At 41.0% G+C, this 26,765-nt stretch overlaps 1 protein-coding gene across 3 annotated transcripts in view; it reads right to left on the bottom strand.

Annotated features, from left to right (window-relative positions):
• Positions 1-559: 559 nt before the first annotated feature.
• Positions 560-26,765, bottom strand: part of LOC111155069 (poly(ADP-ribose) polymerase family member 15) — a 47,124-nt gene continuing 20,918 nt past the window's right edge. Inside the window, exons 2-12 of one of the 3 annotated variants that reach the window (XM_022515102.1) lie at positions 25,469-25,585; positions 23,181-23,417; positions 21,999-22,220; positions 20,751-20,829; positions 18,232-18,381; positions 15,649-15,711; positions 14,456-14,623; positions 11,678-11,884; positions 6,985-7,118; positions 2,743-2,917; positions 560-2,435 (exon numbers count right to left, since the gene is read on the bottom strand). In XM_022515102.1, coding sequence (XP_022370810.1) covers positions 2,146-2,435; positions 2,743-2,917; positions 6,985-7,118; positions 11,678-11,884; positions 14,456-14,623; positions 15,649-15,711; positions 18,232-18,381; positions 20,751-20,829; positions 21,999-22,220; positions 23,181-23,417; positions 25,469-25,585 — 1,842 coding nt within the window. In that variant the 3' untranslated portion in view covers positions 560-2,145. The remainder of the gene's footprint in view (positions 2,436-2,742; positions 2,918-6,984; positions 7,119-11,677; positions 11,885-14,455; positions 14,624-15,648; positions 15,712-18,231; positions 18,382-20,750; positions 20,830-21,998; positions 22,221-23,180; positions 23,418-25,468; positions 25,586-26,765) is intronic. The other 2 variants (XM_022515103.1, XM_022515104.1) reach the window with 2 other exon arrangements.

The following is a 26,765-nucleotide window of genomic DNA, read 5'->3' as shown; positions in this document are numbered from 1 at the left end:
CTAGCATTATAGGGCACCCTGCTTTGACATGACATTTATGTAGAGATGTACAATGAAATGCTATGCAACCATCAAAATGATAGATAAGATATTTAATGACATGGGGGAAATAATACAGATATGTTACAAAAGGAAATTGGATTATTAAACTATAAGGAAAGACTATGACATTTTTTAAAACTTTATATATACATAAAAGGAAAATATACAGTGGAATAACTTGACCATTAAGATGATGTTTACAGGAAAAATTAATAACATGAGAGTAACACTTACAATGTTAAATGAAAAAGGTAGATATAATATTGTATAATTAAGTAATTGAATAAAGTGTGACTTTGACTTTGTTAAAGGTGGATGTAGAAGAAAGGAGAAGGGGGAAGAGAACATAAGAATGTGGGCAGTGGGAGACACCTGGGTGGCTCAGTGGGTTAAAGCCTCTGCCCTCGGCTCAGGTCATGATCCCAGCGTCCCGGGGTTGAGCCCCGCATGGGGCTCTCTGCTCAGCAGGGAGCCTGCTTCTTCCTCTCTCTCTGCTTCTCTGCCTACTTGTGATCTGTCTGTCAAACAAATACATAAAATATTTAAAAAAAAAAGAATGTTGGCAGTGGTTTCCTCTGAATGTTGCAATTATGAGTAATATAGTATGGTGAAGGGAGTTATTCTCTTTAAACTTCCCTGTACTCCTTTTAATGTGCATCTGCTTATTTATGATTATGTAAACACGTCTTAAATGTCTTCAACTCTTGATAAGTAATGCTTCAGGATAAGCTGCTAAATATTTCAAGAATTTACCTAACTCTAGTATAATAGAAAGAAGAGATGAATCTGAAGGGCCACCATCTGTAAAAAGAATGATAAATGCTCTGTGCCCTCCAGAAGGTGACAGTGACCAGCAGGCAATAGACACAGAAGAAGAGATTTCAACTCAGTGTAAACAAGAGTTTTCCAACAGTTACAGTTGTCTTGGGATGGAATAAGTTATCCTTAAGATGTAGAAGTGGTGAAGCAGAGACTCGAGGGCTTTTTGCCCTGGGAGTACAGATGGGGGAGAGAAAGATGAGAGGACAGTGGGCTTAGATGACCTCTAGAGTCCTTCTCACTGCTAACATTTCATCAGTGTATCAGTCCTTCACTCTATACAGCTTCTAAGATGGTCCCCGACAATCTCTGTCCACTGGTGTCCAGGCCCTGTGTAATTCCTGTTTACACTGAAAGAGCTGATCTGTGGAACCAACAGAATGCTGTGGAAGAGGTGGAGTATGACTCAGAAGCTAGGTCATAAAAGACACCATGGCTTCAGCCTGTCTCTCTCCTGAATTGCTGGCTGTGGAATACCACATCGTGAGCAATGTAAGCAGCCTGGAAAGGACTATGGGGAGAAAAACTGAGGACTTCTGTCAACCAGCAAAAACTCTGTAGCTATCTGAGTGATTTACCTTGGAAGCAGATCTTCCAGCTCTAGTCAAGCCACTGCAGAACACTGCATCCCCTGCTGACATCTTTATTCAACTTTAGGAGAAACCCTAAGTCAGAATGACCCAGCTAAGCCACACCTGAATTCCTTGCCCACAAAGCCCTTAAATTTTATAGTAAGTTGTCATGTAGCATCAGATAGTGGTACAACACATTTTTACCTGGTTTACTCCATAACAGATTTCAGTCATTCTAGCTGAACTGTTCTACTAAGTATTTCTTCAGGGGGGCAAAATTCTTAGCTCTTACAGATACACATTAGCAGCCTATTCATTTAACAGTACAGTTGAGCCCAGCACAGTTTGATGTCTTAACATGCTCTGTTAGAGCAATGACATCTTGGCTTTAAAGAGATTCGTCTTATTTCTTCTCTGCTAGACAAAAATAATGTGCTCTTTGTTCTTTGACACATTTGGTGTCTGTGAATAGTTGTAGCTATAATTATGTCACCCGCATTTCTTAGCTTCCACCCATCAATATGCTCAGAAAAGAGGTATGCTACAAATTGCAATAGAGCGCTTTTGAAAGGCTGTTTTCAGCATTTTAGCACCTAACAGAGACATTTTTATCTACATAAACAAGCCAAAGGCAAAGACAAAAATTCTATAAATTTGTTCTTATAAATAGACAACTAAACAATCTCTTAGAGGTTAAAAAAAAACCTATTTTTTAACACCTAAAAGTTATGAGATATTCTGGGTAAGCTTGATTATCAGAGAATACCACAAATAGTCTTGGATGTTGTGTATCATCTGTGACAGAGTCAAAGAGATCTGTGGGATTGTGAGGATTCTTTGATGGAGGGGTAACTAATCTTGCATGTCCGCATGTGTAGACTCCTGTAAGCACTCGTACAACATAAACATGCTTTCTCCCATTGCTGTCTGGTATGGAATATTTATCATTAGCAGAATATTTGGCATTAACAGCAAAATAGGTTCCTCGTCCATAGGCTGCTCCTATAAAGAGAAAGACAAAAAGGTTTTCTAAAAACAGAAAATTATCACAGTATGTAGAACCATGCCAAACCTGACACATTTTTTTAATGTCGTTCTTGCCCACCCAAGCCACTCTTCATCATTTCTACAATTCACTCCCTCTAGCCTTGAAGGTTGCCAGCCTCCTTTCTGATGAAACGCAAAGAACTCTACCCTGATAATGACAAGATGGCTGCCATCTATGGTTCTACACTGCTTGGGTGTGAATAGTCAACACTAGAGTTCTCATTCATCTCATTCTAGTCAGCCAGATTACTTGCTTCCTTACCATTCTTCCCAGCATAACTGCGATTAAAGCCATGCTCATTGACATATGGCACTGAGTCTGCATCTGTCCCATGGAACAGAATTCTCTCATTATCTGTATGGCCATTCTTCATGTCCATGTGGTTTTTCTTTATCTGGTAGCTCTGCCAGATGCATACATTCTGTATCCGTTCAATCTACAAATGAAGAAAAGCAAAATATTTTGAAAATGACTTTAGAACTCAGTATAATGTGTTTGTTGTGGATTTAAAATAGCAATTTAGAGGAGAAGAAGGAGGACTGGAGGAGGGGAAAAAGGAAAAAGAAAAGAAAATACAAATCAACAGCCAATTAATTCAGAGAGTAGGTAGCTTTCTGCTTTTATTTTTTTAATATTTTATTCATTTATTTGCCAGAGAGTGAGAGAGAGAGAGAAAGAGCGCACAAGCAGGGGGGATGGCAGGCATACGGAGAAGCATGTTCCCTGTTGAGCAAGGAGCCCAATGCAGGACTCAATCCCAGGACCCTGAGACATGACCTGAGCTAAAGGCAGACACTTAACTGACTGAACCACCCAGGCATCTCTGCTTTCTGCCCTTAGGAAAAGGCTAGGTTAAGAGTATCTATACTTTGTAATAGTGCTTATTATAATCTATTTTATATAATAGAACTTATAAGTTATATAAAGACATTTACCTATATATATTATCTGGAATTCCTGGAGATTCATTCACATTCAAATTCTTATTCAAGGGGCACCTGAGTGGCTCAGTTGGTTAAGTGTCTAACTCTTGATTTTGGCATAGGTCATGATCTCAGGGTTATGATAGAATCCCATGTCAGGCTCCACACTGGGCTTGGAGCCTGTTTAAGATTCTTTCTCTCCCCCTCTCTCTCAGCTCCTCCCCCATTTCTCTCTCTCTCTCCCCTTTATAAATAAATAAATAAGTAAATAAGTAAGTAAATAAATAAATAAATAAGGGTGCCTGAGTGGTTCAGTCAGTTAAGCATCTCACTCCTTTTTTTTAATTTTAAGATTTATTTATCTATTTGAGAGAGAGAGAGACAGAGACAGAGACAGAGAGTGTAAGCAGGAGGGGCAGAGGCAGAGGGAGAGAATATCTCAAGCAGACTCCATGCTGAGCATAGAGCCAGAGGTGGGACTCAATCTCATGACCATAAGACCACAACCTGAGCCAAAACCAAGAGTCAGATAGCCACTGATTCTTGATCTCAGGTCAGGTCTTTGTGAGTTCAAGCCCAGTATTAGACTCTATGCTGGGCGTGTAGCTTACTTAAATAATAATAATAATCTAAGTAAATTAAAAGAAATTAAAAACAAATTCCTACTCAAAAATTTGTAATCATTCAGTAATTATTTCCTTACGTCCATCTGATCTCTAAAACCATTCCATTGGCTTCTTCCAACAACAGTTCTCTTCCATTGCTCTAATTATGGTCATAAATCACCTCATAACTGCCTAATCTAATGACTATTTCTTTCTAGACTCTCAATAGCATTTCAAACCATGAATCATCCCCTCCTTGAAATTTTGTCTTCCTTTAACTTTATTTCAATATATCATTCTCTACTGGTTCTCCTTCCTTCTAGAAAATGAATCTAACATACACTTAGTAATCATCTATTGAATATCTACTATGAATGAAGCATGTGTTGGATCTCTGAAAGAAACTTTCAGTCTAGTGGGGGAAAAAGACAAGTAAAAAAATCTCTGCCTCTCAGAGTGATAAGGGGTTGGTTAGGAGAACACACACAGACTATGAAAGCAAAAGAAAAGGATCCAGGTAATCTAAGTCTAGGGAAAGAGGAAAAAAATCCGAAATCATGATGTCCTAGAAACAAAAGAAGAGAGTTCAAGAAGAACTGTGTGCACCCCCATGTTCACTGCAGCATTATTCATAATAGCTAAGATATGGAAGCAACCCAAGTGTCCATTGATAGATGAATGGGTAATGAAAATGTCACACACACACACACACACACACACACACACACACACACTACTATCAGGATATGAAAAAGCAAAAAATCTTGCCATGGACCTTGAGGGCATTATGCTAAGTGAAATAAGTCAGACAGAGAAAGACAAATACCATATGGTTTCACTTATATGCTGGATCAAAAACAAGCAAACAAACAAAATCCACAAAAATAAACCCAAGTTCATAGATACAGAAAACAGATTGATGGTTGCCAGAGGCAGGGGTGCAGGGTAGACACATGAGAGAGTGGGCCAAAAGGTACAAATTTCCAATTATAAAAGAAATAGGTCAGGGGGATATAATACACAGGATAGTGACTATGTTAATAATACTGAATTGCATATTTGAAAGTTGCTAAGAGAGTAGATCTGAAAAGTCTTCATTACAAGAAAAAAAATCTTTTGTAAGTAGGTATGATAAAGGATGTTAACTAGATTTGCTATGGTGATCAATTTGCAATATATACAAATATTAAAATACATTATATACCTGAAACTAATATATGTCAATTACACCTCAATTTCAGTAAATAATTAAAAATAAATACATAAATGAGAAGAATGGAACAGTTACCTATAGCAGGTATTGAGGAGAAGTCAAGTAATAAAAGTAGGAGGGAAAATTGTTTTGAGACAGATGAAGACCTCAAGCAGAGTGTTGAAATTTTGCAAAGGGGAATGCATGAAGGAGTTGACTGGAAGAAGCAATAAAGGATTCCAGGCACCTGGAGAGTCCAGCAGAGGTTGGCAACCAGGAATTAATAATGATTTTATCTAGGGGCAGCAGGAGAGAAAGTATATTATGGAATTAATCCAAAAGTGAGGTGTTTCTACATGGGTATAATAGAAGAATAAGAGCCAAGAAAGTTGCAGATATTGGGTAAACACAATTGAACAAGGTTCTTATACTCTCAACAGCTTTTAATATCAATGAAGTATCACCTCCTTTAAATTCTGTCCTTTCTGCAGGAATGTCTCTCTTTGGATTCTCTTTCTTTCTCAGGAAGAAAGTTCATTCTGTAGGTATTGTGTCCTATGATATGCTAGGCACCAGGATAGGTAATGGGAATGCAACTCCTACTTTAAGAACCCCACTGTCTAATGGGGGAGTCAGGCACATGAAAGCTTATGAAAGCACAATTTCTTAAATGCTATAATGTGGTTGAGTACACGGTTTTATGGAAGTAGCAGCCAGATTTTTAAATGACTAGGATGTCACACCCTGCTCTGATAACAGGGTATGATAATGACCTTCTAATAAACTCCTGTACTTTGCTGGCTAAAATTTTTATGCAGCATGGTGAACACTGTGAGAATCCCTGAACATCCATTCTAATTCATCCCCATTGTACAGCAACTGCTGGTCTGGGTAGAGTTGGACTCACTACAGTTTTCCACTAAGTGGAGAATTGGGCGGAGCCTAATTGGGTCTAACCAATCAGGGTAATCTCATATTGGGATCGTACAATGATGGCATTTGATAGCCCAGGTCCAAGCCAATCAGCAAATAGCACTCTTGGGACATAGACTGGTTGGAGGGCTCCGCTCAACACAAAGCCTGGGACTCTTATTCAGTGGTTGCGTCCCTTCCATGGGTTGTGAATGGAGGAAGCAGAGACCCCCTGATTGCCATGCACAGCCATCCTACAATTATGAAGAGAGTCCAGCCTTTACATGAAGCTGACCCAGTGGATGGCAAAGCCAGAGAAACTGGATCCAGCTATTCCAAAGACCATCCTACTTCTGGACATTTCTAATACATTTCTCCTTGTTTAATCAGTTTGAATGGGTTTGTTTGTAAATTGTAAGTGAAAGTATCCAAACATATAAATGTCACTTTGGGGAATATTCTTTATTACAGTTAATGAATGAACCATTAGATTTGAAGTCTATGGAGATTGAGTTAGTCTAATTAAAATAAATATAGTAAGGTACAAAGGAAGGAGGAGTGTTATTATTTTTTTTTAAAGATTTTATTTATTTATTTGTCAGAGAGAGAGAGAGCGAGCACAGGCAGACAGAGTGACAGACAGAGGCAGAGGGAGAAGCAGGCTCCCCACAGAACAAGGAGCCCGATGCGGGACTCGATCCCAGGATGCTGGGATCATGACCTGAGCCGAAGGCAGCTGCTTAACCAACTGAGCCACCCAGGCGTCCTGGAGGACTGTTATTTTAAAAAAGATGGCTTTCATGTTAGTAGTTCTTTGATAGTTGAAAGAAGTAATTTTTTTAAAAGAAGTTATTTTTAAATAAAATATTACCTTCTCTATTTTGTAGGAAGGACAAGTCTCAGAGAACTTGTCCTTTACGGTGTCATATTCTGAATGTCCAGGGAGTAGCTCAATCACACAGGATAGCTGCTGATTCATGTCAGCCCAGTGTTCAGGAAGATTACCTGAAAAGTCAACATTTGGTGAAAACACAAGATCCATTTCCAGGGATCTCTGAAAATCAGGGCACTTCCTATGCTCTTTTTTCACATTCATCTAATCCTGGCCTTCTGGATAAGAAAAAAAAACAAAACAAAACAAAACAAAACCAAAAACAAGAAAGCTACACATTTCAGTTGCTGCTTTTATCCATTCTCAGTTGGTAAACACAGATGAAATGAACGGTTCTGATGTTAATATGACATATATTAACTAATGACCTAGCTCAAGTATTTAGGTATACTTTCATTCACTATAGCTTGAAATTATAATTTCCCCAGAAAGCTCTATGGAATTAATTCCATAAGAAACTGATATGTAGGGGTTCCTAGGTGGCTCAATTTGTTAAGCATCCAACTCTGGATATCAGTTCAGGGCTCAATCTCATGGTCATGAGTTCAAGCCCCACACTGGGCTCCACAGTGAGTGTGAAGCCCACTTTAAAAAAAGTTTTTAAAAAAACCTGATGTGTAAACATGAAAGCCAATTCATCAATGTTTTCATGTTTATCAGTTTTATTTATTGTGGTTATTATTTTTCTTTTGAAATGTGATTACCTTGTTAAAGATATTTAAAGACATTGTTCTATACCTTACCTTCTATTTCCAAAGTAGAGAAAGCACCATATAAAGAAAACAGCGGAAATACTAAGTGAACACTTTCACATAAGGTGATGATGCTCAAAATTTTCCTTTGCTTTCCAATGGCTTCTAGAACCTTCTAATACATTGAGACTACACACCAAGTTGCTGAGATGGCATGACAAGTAGAACTATGGACAGACTGTGTTAGAGAAGGAAATGCCAGAAAATGGCACAACACCACAGGTAAAGGCCAAAGGATTTCTCCTTACAAGCAAAGCCAGAATTTACTCATTTTTAGTGCAAGATATCCAGGGCTGGGAGAGCAATCAGGTACTCTCTTCCTGTTTAGCAAGTCCATCCAGGGAATGAAGTTCTGTTCACAAAGGCAAGCATCAAAGCCTAATCTGGAAGCTGTCTTCAAATTCTACTTTAAGAGAGTTTTTCTGGAGAAATTTCCCACAGCAGGATATGTAGTTTGTGCAAATTAAATTCTTTCCCTTCTCCCACTGTCCACTCCCTCCAAAGCTTTGGCCTAGTAATGTGGAGTCCTAGGTCTTAGAGTCTCCTCAAACCTGCTACTTTCTTTTCTCCAAATACAGAGGCAAGCCTGAGAAGCAAGTCAAGTTTTTCTTTGGGCTCTCTCTTCCTTTCATGTCATGAGGTTGCAGAGCAGAAAATACCAGTGCTTGGAATCAGAAGACCTGCTCAGCCTCAACCTGTGGCCAGCCATAAGGTATGGAACAAGTAGTACCAATTTTGAGTGAGTTTTCATTTTCTCTTTTGTAAAATGGAACTGATAGAATCTGCTCTATTTGTCACCTCATGGGATTGTTTCAAGTTTAAAATACAATAAAGGTTGTAAAAACACTTTTAGGGAATCCTTTACAAACATAGTTATTATTCTTAAAAAAATAATTAAACTTGATATTTTCTACATCCTAGAGGCATTTGTATTTAAAGAAGGAGCGACCTAGGAGCACCTCGGTGGCTCAGTCAGTTGGGCGTCCGACTCTTGATTTCAGCTCAGGTCATGATTTCGGGGTCATGGGATCGAGGCCAGTGGCAGGCTCTGTGCTCAGTGCAGTCTGCTTCAGATTTTCTCTCTTTCCCTCTGCCCTTCCCCACCCTTCCACTCTGGCACTCTCTCTCTCTTTCTCTCATTTTCCTCTCTAAACTAAAATAAAGAATCTTTAAAAAATAAAAATAAAAAGGGAGGAAAGTTTAAAGACAAAGGTATTTTCTTGAGATGAACAACTTAAATCACACCCTTAAACCACACCAAACTGTGCTACTTATTCTGCTTGTGGACAGAAGATGTCCTTGGACAATTTAGAGATGAGAAAGCCAAGCTCCAGGAAGGCTGAGTACTCACATATCCAATGTTACGTGGAAGGCCACCATCCAAGGAAGGAAAAGGATTGTGTTCTAGTGACTCTCAACCCAGTGCTTCATCGGCGGTAACATGATGACTACCTTTTTTCAAGTGTTTACCAGGTACCAGGCACTTTCCTGAGTGCTTTTCCTATAAATCTCTTTTAAAAGATAAAGCTCAATCTACTTTCCCATTCCTGATGTTTGGGGTAAATGCCGTCCTACACCTCTCCTTGTGCAGCCTGCCTTAGTTTCCTCTTCACAGGTAGGGGTGGGACGACACACCAAGAATCCTGGCTCTGCCTTCAGCTTCATTCTCTCCACCTTCATAGTCTCCATGGATAGTTGGAGCCACACTCCATGACTTCAACTCCCACCTATTTACATGACTCCCAAATCTGTGTATCTAGGGTATGATATTCAATTCGTGCCCAGTAACAGTGCTCTGAATCAATGAATAGCTTAAACGTGCTTTGGAAAAGCAATTGTGTATCATTTGCTCAAATGAAACTCCAAGTTGCCCTCTGTAAGTTCTCTTTAAAGAAGTCCACATGATTAAAAAAAAAAAAAAAATCCTCATGATAAATTCTTACTAAAATCCAAGTTTATCTCTGCCAACAAACTTGTTATCCGACATTTTATCTGAATTATTCTTTTCATCTAACAACAAAGATTATGTAAGGCAGTTTTGTTGTTGTTTGGTTTTGCCCCAAGTGCCATTCATTGGGTCACTGATCTGCTCATTTTACTTATCTTTTATTTGCTTGTCTCTTATTCTTTCTTTTCTTTCCTTTTTTTTTTTTTTTAGAGAAAGAAATGAGCAGGGAGAGCAGAGGGAGAGAAGGAGAGAGAATCTTAACAGGCTCCATGCCCAGGGCAGAGCCCAACCTGGGGCTCCATCTCATGACCCTGAGACCACATCCTGAGGGAAAATCAAGATTGGAACATTTAACTGACTGAGCCACCCAGGTACCCCTTCCTGTTTTTTAAATTTCAGAAGTCATTTTAAATTCTTGGTGTAAGCAGGGAGTGGATGAACCAGTTAATTTGTATTTAAATACAAATTTTCTTCTGCAAGGACCGAAGGGGGAAATGTTAATTTATATATCCCTAGGTACTCCAGTAGGTATGTGTTATTTTTAACCGTCCAGCAGCCTCTTCCCCTTCTTCTGTTAAAAGCATCTTGAATTTCCTTTGGTGAACAACTCTTCCTCATTGCTTCAGAGTGATCCCCTTCAGTTCAAGAATAGAGCATGTGACTCTGGGTTGGCTGATTTGTATAACTCCAGTTCCCTAGCTGCAATGATGACCTAAGCTGATTCAGTCAGAAGGAATTTCTGCCTTATGTGAACAGCTCTGTTCCCAGGCATCACATTCCTGTGATGAGTATATATTACCCCCGGATACACCTTTTCCTATTGGATCTGACCGTGTAGGCATATGGTCCTGAAACTGTTAGCTGCCATCTTTAACCATGTGAAACCTGAGAATAAAGACAACACGGCTGACAAGAGAGTGTGAGATGAAGAAATTCAGATGAAGAAGAGATGATGAAGAAGAGAGATGAAGAAATCTATATATAGATTATATAATATGAGCACCTGGATCAAACTGGCCCTGAAGCCAGGTATGCCTGGACTTTATAGTCACGTGAGTCAATTAATTCCATTTTTCCATAAGCCAGTTTAAATTGGATTTTCTATTACTTGCTATTGCAAGAACATTAACAGATCCAACTGCTATTTTTGTTTACTTTGTGTGTGTGTGTGTGTGTGTGTGTGTGTGTGTGTAGCTCTTACATGTGCTATATGTGAAGGCACATTGAATAGTTATCAGTAGGTTTAGAGAGAACTGAAATTCTTACTGGCAGGGTCAGGCAATAATTTCCAGTTTAGAGACAGCTGCTGATGACAGGTGTACTTCATCACTAGTAAAACCCACAGTGCTCTATGAGTGAGTGCCCAAAATGGGCAAAAACCGTGATTGCAAGAGGAAGCTGCTTTTCTAGTTATTTTCACAGCAGTACAGAAGCCTCAAAATGGGGAAAGAGGAGCAGATCAATAGATACTTAAACATTATGCATAAACACCCATCTTACAGAGAAGAAACTAGGAATCTGCCTGCTCAGGAAGTAGTACAACCAAATGACCCTGACCACTCCCTTCTTCCATCTGCTTCCATTGTCAGGCTAACTTGTCTAGTGGTGGATAATCAATAAATGAGTATCAGTCAGCTGGTTCATAGCTACAAGGAGCACTGAGGGGCGATACAAATCCACAATTAAATAATGAGGTAACTGGCTTAGGATTTTCAAGGCCCATCCCCCTCTTCTGCTTTCCTCATTTCTATTCTCTTCCGTTCCTTTGCTATTCCTGCGTCCCAGGAGTGATTCTGCCCTCAGAATAATCAGCAGATAGGAGGCTGCATTCCATAGTTCTTGTATTTTCCCACATATTATAGGAGGCTATCTGTAGAATCCTAAAACTGATAAAACAATGAGCATTAATAGCTACACATTTGCTAAGTAATAGGAGAGATAACCACATGATTTTCTGAAGAAGATCATTTACATGCAGTCTCGAAGCGTGTGGGCTGAAGGACAGGTGATGCGGACTTCTCTCTCTTTCTCATGTTGTCATAGAATACATGTAGCAATTCAAATAGAAAGATGACAACTTTAACTCTTCGTAATGATGGGATGGGATGTTTCCGTGCGAAGTCTATAACAGCACTGATCATATCATCAGCAACTGTGGTTGGGTTTTTTCCAGCATTTCCTGAAAAAGAAACATTTTTTTAAGTGACCAAAAGAAGATTTAGCTGGTGTTAGTCAAGTGATGAGATCTGGCAAACGTGGTTTTTGGTGTTGAGAAAGAAGCAAGCAGCCCGACAGCCAGAAATGGATCTGGCACTCCTAGCTGGGTGTTCGTGTCCTCTGGCTGAACACATACAATTTCATAGAATATCATCTGATGTAACCACTCTGTGGCTGTGATCAATTTAGCCCAGCACAACCACTGAATAATCATGTCTGACCACAGGCAAAAACATGAACACTATCCAAACCACAAAAATGGCCAAACAGTCCCCATCTTAACTAGTAGGAGCAAGTGCTACTTCATTAATAATCACAACTTTGGCCATTTTCTTCGCCTCTTCCAGGTAAGATATCCAATCATTGAACCATGCCTGCTTCCTCAAAGAATCCAATCCAGAGCAAAACCCCATGTACTTGAGACCACCACAAAGTTACCCAGCATAAGCTCAGATCTATTAATAGTCTTTAATGACCTCTTGATGAGATGCTGCATAGTTCCTCATAGTGTGTGCTCCTGGTGGTCTTGAACTGTAGGGCACTGGCAGCGCAGAGAACAGAGCATGTGATCCGGGTGCAGAAGAACTGGGTTCATGTCCTGGTTCTCCACTGATTAGCTGTGGGATCTTGGCTAAGTCATTCAATTCCTCTCATATCAGTTGGCTAGGGAGGCCATGACAAACTGCCGTAATCGGTGGCTTAGGCAACACAAATGTATTTTCTCACAATTCTGGAGGCTAGAAGTCTGACATTGAGGTTTTGGAAAGACTGATTTCTTTTGAGTTCTCTGAGACTTGTAGATGGCTGTCTTTTCCTTATGTCTTCATATGGTCTTCTCTCTGTATCTGTGGATGTTCTAATCTCCCAACTAACAAGGACACTGGTCATATTGGATTAGGGACCACCCTAATGACCTCATTTTAACTTAATTATCTCTTGAAAGACCCTCTCATCAAATATAGTTATATTCTGAGGTACTGGGAATCACAGCTTCAGCATACAAATTTGGCAGGGAGAACATCACTCAGCCCACAACACCTCCAAACTTCAATTTACTCAGTTTTATACAATTGGGGTGATAATAGAAGTAATAGCTCATAGAGTTAAGAATGTGGCAGCTAACAGTATAGTAATTAAGAGCATAATGGTAACAAAAAAAAGTGTAACATAAAAAAACAATGTAAAGGTTGAAATGTACAGACCAGGCTGCCTGGGTTTGATCTTCGCTATGTTGCTGACTAGCTATGTGACCTTGTACATTAATACTTCAAATTCTTATCTGCAAAATGGGGAAACTAAGAGTCATGAGTGGGTCTAGGTTTTGTAGGGTTTAAAATTTATACATCTCAGAAAAAGAACACAAAATAAAAACACAAAATTATGTATAAAAGGGACTCTTTATAATCAAAAAAGAAATCACAATAAAGTATAAATTTTGAAATTTTGAAAAACCATATTCCTACATCAACTTTCCTTAGCTATATTCCAAAAATGCTCACAGCCTTTCCAATGCTCAGTGTCAGGAAAAGTCTGAGAAGTCAAAGTGAGAAGAAACAGTGATCCTGACCCACAGAGGTTAAAAAATCTTACTTTTGAAACTTTATTAATCATACGATCATGTGGTGGCATTATTCAGGCCCTCCCAGGCCCTTTTAAAAAGCTTACGCGACTGAGCGTGAATGAATCAGGGAACTGGTCATTAGCATCACCTTCAACTAAGAGCAAATTATTGTATGCTATGATAGAGATGAGGAGGAAAAGTTTTCCTAGAAACTGGGAGTGGGATGGACCCGAGCTTCTTGCTTAAGGAAAGCAACTGCATCCTACTCATGGTTTTATGCCTAGGAACTTGCAGCGGGCCTGGGAAACAGCCTTTCAATCTAATAAATGCATGAATGAGAGCCAGTGGGAGATGCTGCGGTCAACCCAATAGCAGACGTATTAAAGGTTTGGAAGCCAGAAGCAAGGCTGACACTGAATAACCCCTGGGAGAAGACTTAGTAGAATGTGCTGACTGTGGGGTCTGGGGAAACAAAGAAGCAAGCTGGCAGGATAGCCAGAGCATCGTGGCACCACCGAAGGAGGAGATCAGAAAATGGGACAACCCAGGAAAGGTGGCTGTTTGCAAGGGATGATGAGGATGAGTTTGGATTCTGCTATAAAGTCTCTGGTAACAGAAATCTGCCAGAGGAGATCCGGGGGAAGGAGAAATGCTGATCTGAGAGTCAGTGCAAAAAGGGTAACAGATACAGTAAGAGCAAACAAATCACCCAAAGGAAAAACATGAACAGTAAGAACACCATGATGTTAAGGGCCAAACATGCAAAGATACCTGGGGAACATACAATAAAGATTAAAGATGTATTAAAGAGGCATAGGCCCCAGAGATGGCCCTCCGGGTCTGCAAGTTGGCCCACTCTCTGATTTACATCACTATCGCTGCCTGGAATCAGCAACGAATTCACTAACAGTGAGGCGAAGTCTAAGGGAATGCGGATGATTCAGAATCTTGGATTGATAAGAGGCTACAAACCTGTTCCGATGGCCGGAAGGGAAACAGAAGTGTACTTCCTCTGCTCACACTCTTCTAGAACAGTGGAGACCGTTTTCCTGACATCATTTTCCCCGAGAACATGGATTATTATCTTGCACATCAAGTTTCCACCTTGTGTAACTATAAAATCTCCGTGAGGCTGTGCAGCTGGAGCAAGGGGAAGAAAAGGAAACACACAGCAGTTACTTACAGGAAGCGGCAAGAGGATCACTGAACCATGAAAGCAGCTGCTGTTGAAGAAAGCTGTGATGATTTCTGAACAAGTTCAGCCTCCCTCCATCTAGCTGGTTTCACTCGCTGGGACTGTGCCAGGCTCGTTTTCTGTACAACCAGGATTCTTTAACTCGACAACTACCTTGTTGAATGGGGGGTGCTATTCAAAAGCACTCTACCTCCTTTGGTCTACTCAATCCTCAAAACAAGGCTATTGGTCGGTACTATTTTGTCCATTTCACAGATTCAACAGAAGCTCAGAAAGGTAAGGTCCACAGCAAAGATTGCCTGGGATTTGAACTCAAGCGGTCAATGTCCAGACCTCTTAACCCCCAAGCTGTTGTCCAGAAGAGCAATGTCTATGCTTATTCGGCTAGATTCGTTTTTCAAGGAGAGAAAAGCAATGCATTTGGTGGTGTGCAAGAATTGGAGAATTGGTGTCCTAGAGCACCTCAGACCCACCCAGGTTCCACCCTGACTCACGTCAGGTAGACGATGTCCTATCACAAGTAGAACAAGGTTGGGGAAAGAGAAAGAGGACTTATACAGCACTTTAGGCAACTTTTCCTGTTCATTGTCCTGATGCTCACACCCACCCGCGAGGAAGCCATTACCATACTCCTGCCTGGTTAGTAGAACCCAGAACCAGCTCACAGATAAGAGAAACAAAGCTCTTACAGATCAGATGGCAGGCTCAGGATCCCTCAGTAAGTGGTGGAGGCTGGACTATTAGGAGCCAGGCCTGGGTTCTGTTTAATAGTTAGGAAGAGACAGGTGGGATGGTGAAAGGAAGGACTACTTCCCAAAGCCATAAAGTCACACCCCCTGGATCTGCTCTCCCAGAGAATCAACCTCTTTCCAAAGTGCTCACCACTTACTCCTCCTGTAGGTCCTATTACAGTCTTCTTAGCCCTCTAATCTCCTAGGGGTCGTAACCAAAAGTAACATGTAACCATTACCTAGTACAGCACATTCATTTTCCACAGCTGGTCCGGCACCTTCTAAAATTGCTTTTGACACCCCTAAGTAAGAAAAAAACATTAAGTTAAAATTAATTAAAATAAATTAAACTTATTTTAAGTTAATTAAATGTAATACTTAATTAATTAAATTAAAATAAATTTAAATTAGTTAAAATAAAAAGCATTAGTTCAAATGCAATGCATGATTATAGCTTTTGTACATTAGACTTTCGTCCAGCTCACCCTTTTGTGCATAATTCATTGATGCCCCCCACAGAAAAAAAACACCGTTTCCATAGCAACTTTCATTCAGGCTGAGTAATAAACACTCTGAGCTACAGTGTGAGGGAACTGCCCAACAGTGGACAGTCCCCTGTGTCTGGAGCTCTACAGGCTCTATCTGTACAGGGATATTTTTGCAGTTATTTGAAATTTTTTGCATTCTACCCTTATTATTTCATAAAGTTGAAAAACATAAAAATGAAAGTTCGGATACTAATGAGAAGCATGGAGCTCAAAACTGAAACACCACTGAGCATTCCACAGAAGTTCTGTGGTTTTCGTGGTTTCGTGTTGTTTTTCACAGGGAGACACCCAGCGGGCTGCCTTCAGTCCTGTGAATCCTCCAGTCGAGGCTGGAGCTTCACCATCTGGTTCTTGCTGGTGAAGGCAGGGTTGAGCGGTCGGAAGCACAAACTATGCATGTGATAGCCTGGGTTAGGGTCACCTCTGCCACTTACTGGCTAACATGGGACTAGTCAGTTCCTCAACTATTATAGAGTCTGACACACTACTCCCCTAACATGGGTTATTTGAACATTAAAAGAGACAATGGATAAAAGATGCTTCGTGCGGAATCTGACCCACTGAAAGCACTGAATAATTTTTAGTTATCTTATCATTATATCATTTATCATTATGAAGATCAATCTATCCTCTATCTATTTATCTACCTATCTATCATCTATCTAGGTCTCCTTGATTATATATGTGTGTTATGAATTGTCTCTTTTTAAAAAATACCTTTTTGGAGGCATTTGTTTTGGTCTCTGACTTAGCAAGAATGGAGATTTTCCTCAATTATCAGGTGACACTCACCAGTCCATTCCTATTCAGAGTGAGTGTGGGAGCACCCTGAAAGGAGGCTTGCCAACCAGGAGGCTTTAGTGTAAGGTAAGAAGGCGGTAAATACTAGACTTCAGGGCAGCTGGTTTCTCTCCAGAAGGATCCTCCAATCTCCTGTCTCGGAGGGCATAAACCCGTCTGCCATTCTGAGAGCTGCACGGGGACGGGGCTGGACCTCACTGTTCAGTAACGAAGCTTTCACTTGAACACTGTCTAGCTCCCACTCTCATCTCACCTGTGCCTGCTGTTCTAAGTCCAGAATCTCTCTGGTTGGTTTCCCTACAGAATAAACCTCCCATCTCTGGCCAGGGAAGACCAAGAGAAGTTACTGGGGCATCAGATGGATGGAGAATAGAATAAAGGGGTCTAAGTGTTGCTCATACAGAATTGCATCTGATTCTGTTTCCATCTTTTCCTTGTCCCCTGCCTTCCCAGGTACCTGCTGCTCCAACTTCTGTGTCTCTAGGGACTACCATTCTCTCCTGCATATTCTAAGTTTTCACCACGGGCTAGCTTCTTCTCATATTCTAAAAATACACTGCTGTGTCTTGTTCATTATTGGTTTTCCTCCAGCTCTCTTTTTCCTTTTGGGTTTACACCCTTTTATTTCCTTTACTGTTGCTTTAATGGAATTTTAAAAGAAGGCAGGTAAAAATGCCTATGTTCAACCTGTCACATTTTACATAATTGAATGTCCTTTATGTCTGCATTTGTGAATGACCAATACATTGGATGGATAGTCTACATAGCCATTTCCTACATAGTAAGTGCTATAGTATTTTGCAGCTTAGAAAATATTGAAACTTCTCTTTCTATTTATGTTTTATCTTACCCTTTTAATTTAAAATTTAATACATTGTAATAAAAGTATATTAACATGAGAGTATATGTATGCAAGTTGTACACAAATAGACATGTGGGGAGGACATGCTCAAAGATGCTCCTTCACTGGAGGTGTTCAGACATTCCAGCAAAAATCAAGAAAAAGGGGTTGAATTTCATTTCTGGGTCAGTGTAACATAAGGAAGATTATAAGAAGTGAGATATGAGTGCCAACTCAGTTACATAGAAAGGGAAATAAAAATAAAATAAACTTATTAAATTAGAAGTGTGGAATTTTGATGGTTCAGAGCTAGAAAGGGGATGAGAGCTAACCTAGACTAAGTCCAGTGCATGGCTCCCACCTCATCTTCACATTGCTGTGCCCCATCTAATCCTCCGGGAAATCAACATTTGACAGGCAGAGGAACTGAGGCTCAGAGGGGATAAAGTGATTGTCCCAAAGCCACACAATGGTAAGTGGCAGAGCTGGGATTCAAACCCAGGTCTTTCTGATTCCAGGGCCTACATATGTCCAGCAACACTCTTCTACTCGGGCAACATTAGCCACAATTTCCTTCCCACACATGAGTCATGTTAATAGTTACAATCACGTACATTGCTTAAATAAAGTACCTGATTTCAGATTAAATGTTCTTATTGTTGAGTTTACAATCACATCTGCCTTTTCTTTGCTAATATCTCCAGTAGCAATCTGGAAAGTAATTGCACCGATTTTCATTCCATATGAAATGATTCCAGGGCTGGAGATAGGGCTGAAGGCCCCTGAAAAAAAAGCAAGCAAACGAAAGAGTAGCTGGAGAATGAACAACAAGGGGCCACTGTTCTCTTCCCAGTCTTCTTTCTTCCCACCTACATAAGCCCAAACTGTACCATGCCTGGATGGGTTTTCTTTTTTAAGGAAATGAAAAAATAAAGCTTCGTGGCAGGAGGAGGATCAATTTCTCAGTTAGATAGGATGAAGCAGGAACACCTGACTGGACCGTCAGCTTGTCTGCAAAAGTTGCCGCAGCCTCATGAGAAAGGCATGAGGAAGGATAGAAGGCCAAGTGTCCCTTCATGTCATGCTCATGTCTCTGGGAAACTTTTTTTCAAGCTTTTTTGAACTATGACAAATAAGAAATGTAAATATTCAAGGTGTACAATGTGACTCTCGACATGAACGTACGCTATGAAATGATTGTCCAATTGGGCTGATAGCACACCCATCATTTCCCACAGTTACCATTTGGTGTGGGGAGGGTGTGTGTGTGCGTGCGTGCACGTGCGAGTGGTGAGAACGCCCGGGATCTGCTCTCTTAGTGAGCTTCGAAAATACAGAACATTATTATTAACTCCAGCTCTATGCTGTGCATTCGGTCTCCAGAATTTATTTGTCTTATGACAGAAAGTATGTCCCTCCAGGTGATTCTTTTACTTCCATTTTGCAGAAAAGGGAAATGATCTCGGTGTGGAGGTCATTTGTTCAATTATTTTGGGGGGAAGATTTATTTTTATTTATTTGAGATAGAGAGCACATATGCACATGTTGGAGCAGGGCAGGGGGCCAGGGGTGGGGTACAGAGGGAGAGGATCTCAAGCAGACTCTGCACCAGCATGGAGTCCAATGCGGGGCTCGACCTCACAACCCTGAGATCATGACCTGAGCTGAAATCAGGAGTCAGATGCTCAGCCAACTGAGCCACCCAGGCACCCCCGTCCAGGGTTAAATAACAGCTCACTAACTTCACATAGGAGCTTTCCTGTGGCTTCGCATCTCACTGGCATAACAGGATCAAGGCTGCTCTGAGGAAATCAGCCTTACCGTGTTGGCATAATGTTACTGTCCACTCTGAGGCTTTATAACTTAGCTGTGTCTTTTCTATTCGTCCCTTTCAGTCTCCTTTTCCATGTGATGCAGTGGCAAGAGAATCACCCACCCGGGAGGCCACTGTATAGATTAAATTATATATATAGAAAAGCAATCAGAGTTCAGTGTGCATCCACATTTTAGTTATCTGTGTGTGGCGGTGTGGTTCTTCAAGACCTTTACTGGATGGTTCCCTCAGAGCCGGAGGACACACGCCCAGGAGGCTGTGGGAGGGAGGGCACTGCTCTCAGCTACCCACCCCTCCATGGAATGAACTCTGGGCAAGACCCAGCTGCCTGTGGTCAGCATGTGGACGGGCTCCAGCACTGTCACCTCTGCAGGGTCACAGCTTTTTGATCATAAGCACGTGAGCCAATGGCATGTGGAGGCAACAGCAGTGCTTCAGACCCAGCCTGTCCAGGGAGTCCCCCTCCGTGCACTCAGCCCATAGCAGCCCCAGGTAGGCCTTTACTTTGTGATAGAATCTTGCTGCAGGTGAAGCAGCGCACGGCGGATGATCAAGGAAGGTGCAGGGCGGTCGCTGCTCTCACCCCAGGCCACCGCCCCCCTCCTCCATCCTCAGTTATCTTTCATTATCATATCTGAGAAACTCTGGCCTCACCAGATTTGGTTCACATCTGTTATGGTACACGCTGGATTGCTAGTTTGTGCAAGCATACCCCAAAGGCCCCTGTTAATCACGGTCTTGAAAATGTAGAGATCCCGTCCTCCCTCTATATTCCCACCAAGCAGAACATGCAGAAAAGCATGTTGTTCAGTGTTCAAGGTCAGGGGCTGGGTATGGGGGGAGGTGACCAGCCCTGTACATCTCTCTTATAATGATGACTGTCCAAGAGGCAGGCCTTGATCTCCTTGGAAATGCTGGCCGTGCAAGGAGGGGGACAGGTCCTTAACAGTTGCTAGGGTGAGTAGCTAAGATATAAAAACTTGCTGTGTGTAGATCCTGGCAGTGGAGGCTGTCACTCCAGACTCCCTGTACATAGTTCCGCTAGTAGACCTGTATCGCCATTGGTGTCTCTGGGTCTTTTCTCTGGACTCACCGGACATGACCCACCCTAGGCTTAGAGTCTGCGGGGTGCGGCAGCACGTATCCACATAACTTATTCTTTGTGTGCTCAGACAGTGGAACATGCTCTAACACCTCCTTCATCACTGATCTGTCCCGCATGTGAATTAACTTTGTCTCCTTCTATTGATGTCAGCTACCACTGAAGAACCACTAGGCAGAGCAAAATATTTTCTGAGCAGAACAACTTTGCCAGACCTTGGTTACCTTCAGTTGTGAGAATCCTGTCCTTGTTGGGATTTCCATACAACCCTTTAGTGAATTCCTCTAAAAATGCCTGGAAATAGAAAGAAATATAGTTACTGACTACAACAATGTTCTGTAAATATATTAATCCAATTCTTTGTAGTACTGATCACCAGACATCAATTAGAAACAATAGTTCTCCCTAGATTTCCTCTTACCCAGAGACTTTTTCATTACAGGATTGCCATCGAACCTAGGCATTTTCTCAATAAATACCAGTGCTGATTTCCTTTATTTCATGGGAAGACCACAATTCTATCCCAGACGCCTGAGAGTAACTAAGAACTCAGAAAAGAACCTTATATTTGCTATCTTTTTAAAGTGCTAATGTTCGTAATTTGTAACAATAGCCCTTAAAGTCAGATAACAAAAAGGTAATAACTACTTCTGCAACCAGGTTTGAGCCATGCTACATGCTAGACACCGCACAAAACATGTCAAATACATCTTCTCTTAGTTTCCACATCGAGTTTGAGAGGCGTGCTTGCCACATTCACTTGACACACAATAAAACCGAAATTCAGAGAGGTGGCCTCCCTCAACCTTTAAGTGGCAAAACTGGAATTTAAAACTATGTGTACCTTTCTTCTTTGCACTTCTATACTGTTTGCATTTTTGCTATAACTATGCACAATTTATAAAATCAATATAACTTTTCAAGAATGAGAACAAGATTTTGGTACTCAGACTGGGCCAACCAGCTCTAGGTCAACATTTACAAGGCTGGTGTAGGGGGCTCAGTGCTTAGTTCATGTGCTTTGACTGCCTCTCTGCTACTGAATACTGTACTGTTATTTCTAGCTTTAGACCCTCATAGACTTCTATAGACGGGCTGTGCTCTATCCATAAAACCCTTAAATTCTTGAGGTTTCTCTTATTTGGTCTTTTCTCTATAAACAGAGCCATAACTTGGGCTTCATTCAGTCAGTGTTAAAATGTCTGGGCCACTTTTATGCCAATGACTTTCGGCTTCCTCCTAGGAATTTAAGTACAATTATCTTATCTCTTGCTAAACTGTCTAGGAAGGACTGTATGAGTTATCAGCATTATCTCATAAAGTCTTATGACAACCCCCCCCCCCACAGCAACCAACACTTATGGACAGGGAAGTGAAAACATTATTATTTACAGATCCACAAAGACATCTGGTTGCACTTAGGTTCACTTGTCAGAATGATGAGAAGAGATATGTAACCATACCTGCTGGATTTCATCATCACCTAGATGTACCAGCAAGTAAACTTTTTGTAAGGTTTTCCGCCAGCTTCTGCTACTAAATTCGAACAATTCCGAAAGGATTAGGTTAGCAAAAATAGCTTTGGGAAATCTCAAATTTCCTGTTCCAATCATGGGAAATACGATGGATGAAAAAGATAACTCTTCTACAGTTGCCAAACATTTCTTGATTATATTTGCCATGATCTGAAATGTACAAAATACATTCATCTAAGTTAGGGCTTAAGCTGGCAGGAAGCAGAAAGAGCTATGGCTCCAGCAACTGTGACTAGGTCCCCTCTGCTATTCCTGGCTTTGTCTGGGTCTAGGGAGTCAGAAAGGGAAAACAAGAGGAGAGAGGATGTTCCAGAGAAATTGCAATTCATGCAGGAAGGAGGCTCCAATAGTATGGGAATGGCTACATAAACAATGGTGTCTTGTTGCAATTAAAAGCAATGTTTATGGACATTGGATAAATGTTTGTTAATTTTTTTTAAAAAGCAGGATTAAAAAAAGGTCTGGAAGGGAATCCCAACTAAGAAATATGTATTCATAAAATTGCCCTGAAGAGAATACAATAAAATGTTAACCACATTCATTTCCAGGTGGCCGGATTATAATTTTTATTTTGGTCTTTGTACTTTCTGTATTTCCTGCAATATACTAGTATTACTTTCATATTCTGAAAAAAAAAAGTTGGGAGTAGAGGTGAGAAGTCATCAAAAGAAGAGCAATGACCCCTCATTCTTCACCACAGCTTTGGTTGCATCTTGTCATACTGAAGGATGATTACACTAATTTCAGATATCATTCCTGGAGAACCCCAGGATGGTTACTACTTTCAAGGGTCAATTATTCTGAAATCACTGGTAGCTATGATGGACTGTTTACAGAACGTAATAAAGATGTCAATAAATGGACAAGGTCCAATCAATACTAGGGTTTCTCAACCTTGTCCAGAAAAGTTTGCATTGTGGAGGCCGATGTATACATTGTAGGACATTTAGCCGCATCCCTGGCCCCCGCTTCCTCTTGATCAGTAACCGATGTAACAAGCCAAAGGTCCCCTGGGGAATACATTCACTTTGCTTGAGAACCACAGATCTCTACAGTGCCAGAAGACTACCAAAGCTACCAATGAAGTAGAGAATGAAGGATTTTCTCTACCTGCTGAGAGCGCCCTGCTGCATTATCCCAAGTTGGTGCCACGACATGGAAGACAGCTTGGCAGTTCAGATTATGGCCACTTGTTATGAATATGCTACCTCTTTTCTCCACTGTTCCCTGCTTGACAGCATACAACTCTTCCTGGAGATTTGGACCAGCTTTCTGCAAAATAGCCCGAGATAGCAGTCCATGTCCAAGTTGAAGTGTCTGGGAAACAGTGTTGACAATCACATGGGCCTTAAGGAAAACAGCAACATTTTGTTAGAGATTGAATCAGTAATTATTAAGCACCTATGACTTGCCAAGTATTGTGGGGTAATGCATAAGACATGTTTTGCCTGTCATACTGACCTGTCAACCCTACCCTGGGGGGCTCACAATCTATTATTACCATAATGAGATGAGCCCCAAAACTTAGAAATAAAGGAAATACATCACCCACCAAAGTCAAGTCAACATGTGATGAGTCGGAGTAGAGCTATGAAAATGAGCAAATCAGAGACCATAGACAAAGAAGGAGAATCTGAATAAAAGGTAGACGCAGAAAGAGGAAGATAGTGAGACAGACAGAGACAAAAACACAGAATGTTGAGAGAGACCTTGGAAGAAAGAGTTGCTTTTAGGCTGGTAGGAACTGAGAGTAATTGTTCTGACTTTATTAACATACCTAAAGAAAGAATGGGTCCTTCTGAAGGGTAGGGGGGTGGGGTCTGATCAGCCCTGAAGGCCTAGATAAAGGAAAGTCATTGAGGTGAAGGTAGGCAGTGTCCCCTCAAGCCTGTCCAGGAGTATCAAGAGTTCTCCAATGCCTGCTGAGGCTATCCCTTTGGTGAGATGGGGTCATGACATGATGCCAATAGATATTAAGTATTCAATTCATCCAACTCCATTTATTCTGATTTCATATTCAAATTTGGGGGGGAGAATGCTTTGATCATGTGGATTTTGAGTATTCTGATTCCTTGGGGAGTACTTCTTCATCGTAAATTAAAAGGTTTTTATGTCATTGGGCCACTTAATAGTTTCATTTCTCACTCTCATGGGTCCACCTCAATCTTATATGAGGTTACTTAACATAAACTAATCTTAGGACCTGAGAAGCTCCTCGCAGGGACAAAAGTAAATGAGCTTGCCAAAAAAAAAAAAAAAAAAAAAACAAGATCCAGCCCACCTTCACCCTACTCTCTACTTACTGATTCCTACACAGTTTGGGGAAGTAATATATTAACATGTAAAACAGTAAAATATACTTAATGTTTAAATCAGTTCAAGATAATCGAAAGAAACTCTGTGTTAAAAAAAATACAATTAGTAATTGCTATAGAATTTCAAATACGGCAGGAATCCTTTAGATTGGACTGCTTAGTAAAGTCTTTACAAAGAGGATAAGGGATGGGGCACCTGGGTGGCTCAGTCAGTTGAGTGTCTTCCTTCCACTCAGGTCATGATCTCTAGGTCCCACATCAGGCTCCCTGCTCAGTAGGGAGTCTGCTTCTCCCTCTCCCTCTGCCTCTTCCCCTGCTTGTGCTTCCTCTGTCTCTGTCTCTTGTTTGTGTGTCTTTCTCTCCCTCTCTCAAATGAATAAATAAAATCTTGGGAAAAAAAAAGAGGATAAGGAATGAAGCTGGGACAGGGAGAAAGAAAGCAATAAGGATTCTGGGTGGGTGAATATTTGAGAAAACACATAGAATTGAGAAAGGTCAGAAAGTAGTCCAATTTAGCTAACAGAGAGTGCTAATGGTGAGAGACAGGGCTGGAAAGAGATTTGGGGCCAGGCCGTGGAAGACTCTGAGAGCTCTCATTTTTTGGACTTTCTGATACAGGCAGGAGGAAGCACCTGATGAACATGCGTCAAACAGCTAGGGAGAGGGCAGACTGGAGGGTAAGAGAGGTGACTAGGGATGCTGAAGGACAATGAAAATGAAAGGGAATACACAAGAGAGAGGGTGTGAGGAGGCTGGGAAACTAGTTGGATAGAGAAAGGAACTCAGAGAAGAGTTAGAGGACTCCAAAGTTTATATGGCACCATCCAATGATGAGAATAAGTACCCTGACAGGGATGAAAAGAGTTTAATAATCAACCTAACAGACTATGTAGTGAAAAGACCTCAGTTTCCTCGTTTATAAGATAAGGATATGGAATTTCTATCTTAACTAGATTGTACCACTAACTGGGTGAGATAAAATTCAAAATGGTCTGTTGTGGGGTCTGTTGTGACCTTAAGTCATAGAATCAGTGAATCAGACCCCAGTGTTTCTTATTGGATTTGCTCAATAACGCCACTTACCTGGAAATTAATAACATTTCCAGCCATTAATATGAGGTTTAGACCTTCTGTGGTTTGGGCTGAGGCTATCTCATCTCCATCCGCAAGACAATTTTTCCCGCTGACTTGGTCTTTGGACTGTGGAGAAAACAGTAAAAATAATTACCAGGCAACGCTATCTGGAGACTTTCCTCTTAGGTTTCCAAACAGAAAATAGCTATTAGATTCCACACCTCTCTAACTCAACTCATAATCCAACCTTAAGATTCAAAAGCAAATAATTTGTTACCACAATTTTTTTAGTATACTGTATTTAATACTCCAGTTGCCTGTGAGCTCTTTTACTTATTCCCCAATTCTAGCTTAGCAGACCCTGTTCATACCCCCTGGCTCTTACAATTTAAGGGCACTCTGGTCATATTTCCAGCTGTCTTTATTTCTTTCCTTTTTTTTTTTTTTTTTTTTTTTAGAGATAGAGGAGGAGCAGGAGAAGAAGAAAGAAAATCTTAAGCAGGCTCCAGGTTCAGTGCTAAGCCCAATTTGGGGCTTAATCCCATGACCCTGAGATCATGACCTCAGCTGAAATCAAGAGTCTGACGCTCAACCAACGAACCACCCAGGTGCCCCTCCCATTGTATTTCTTGTCTGAAGACCTTCTGTAGTGCCAAAGCCGGCTTTGCTTGTAGGCGCAGCAGAGAGGAATTGCAGGTAAATTAAGCCACCCTCCCACCCGCTCAAGCCCTCATCCAATGATTGACAGTTCGTTTAAAACCAGGGAGCAACCGTGCCTCCCAGGTAGGACTCACTCTGAGTTTTCCCAGTGAGATTAAGTGGTAACTGATTTGGTAACACAGCCTATTAGTATCTTTTACTTCCCTATTTAGATCATTTGCACTTGAATCCTGTTTCAGGTTCTCTTCTGGGGAAACCCAAACTAAGACACACCCCTCAGTTCTACGCATAATGCGTTTGTAGTTTTGACTACTAGACAGCCAGTTTTATTTTATTTTTTTTTAAGATTTTATTTATTTATTTGACAGATCACAAGTAGGCAGAGAGGCAGGCAGAGAGAGAGAGGAGGAAGCAGGCTCCCTGCTGAGCGGAAAGCCCGATGACGCAGGGCTTGATCCCAGGAACCCGGGATCATGAGCTGAGCCGAAGGCAGAGGCTTTAACCCACTGAGCCATCCAGGTGCCCCGAGACAGCCAGTTTTAGAATTTAAAAGATCATCACAGATCATCCAGTACAGAAACTTCATTCTCCTGGGGGAAAGAGAAAATCCAGTGTACAGAGATGAAACCACTTACTCAAAGTCAAA

This window comes from Enhydra lutris, unplaced genomic scaffold (genome assembly GCF_002288905.1).
Source record: "Enhydra lutris kenyoni isolate GAN:26980312 unplaced genomic scaffold, ASM228890v2 scaffoldscaffold39, whole genome shotgun sequence".
Taxonomy (NCBI): domain Eukaryota; kingdom Metazoa; phylum Chordata; class Mammalia; order Carnivora; family Mustelidae; genus Enhydra; species Enhydra lutris.
Note: the sequence above shows the minus strand (reverse complement) of the source record. Positions and strands in the feature narration are given on the sequence as shown.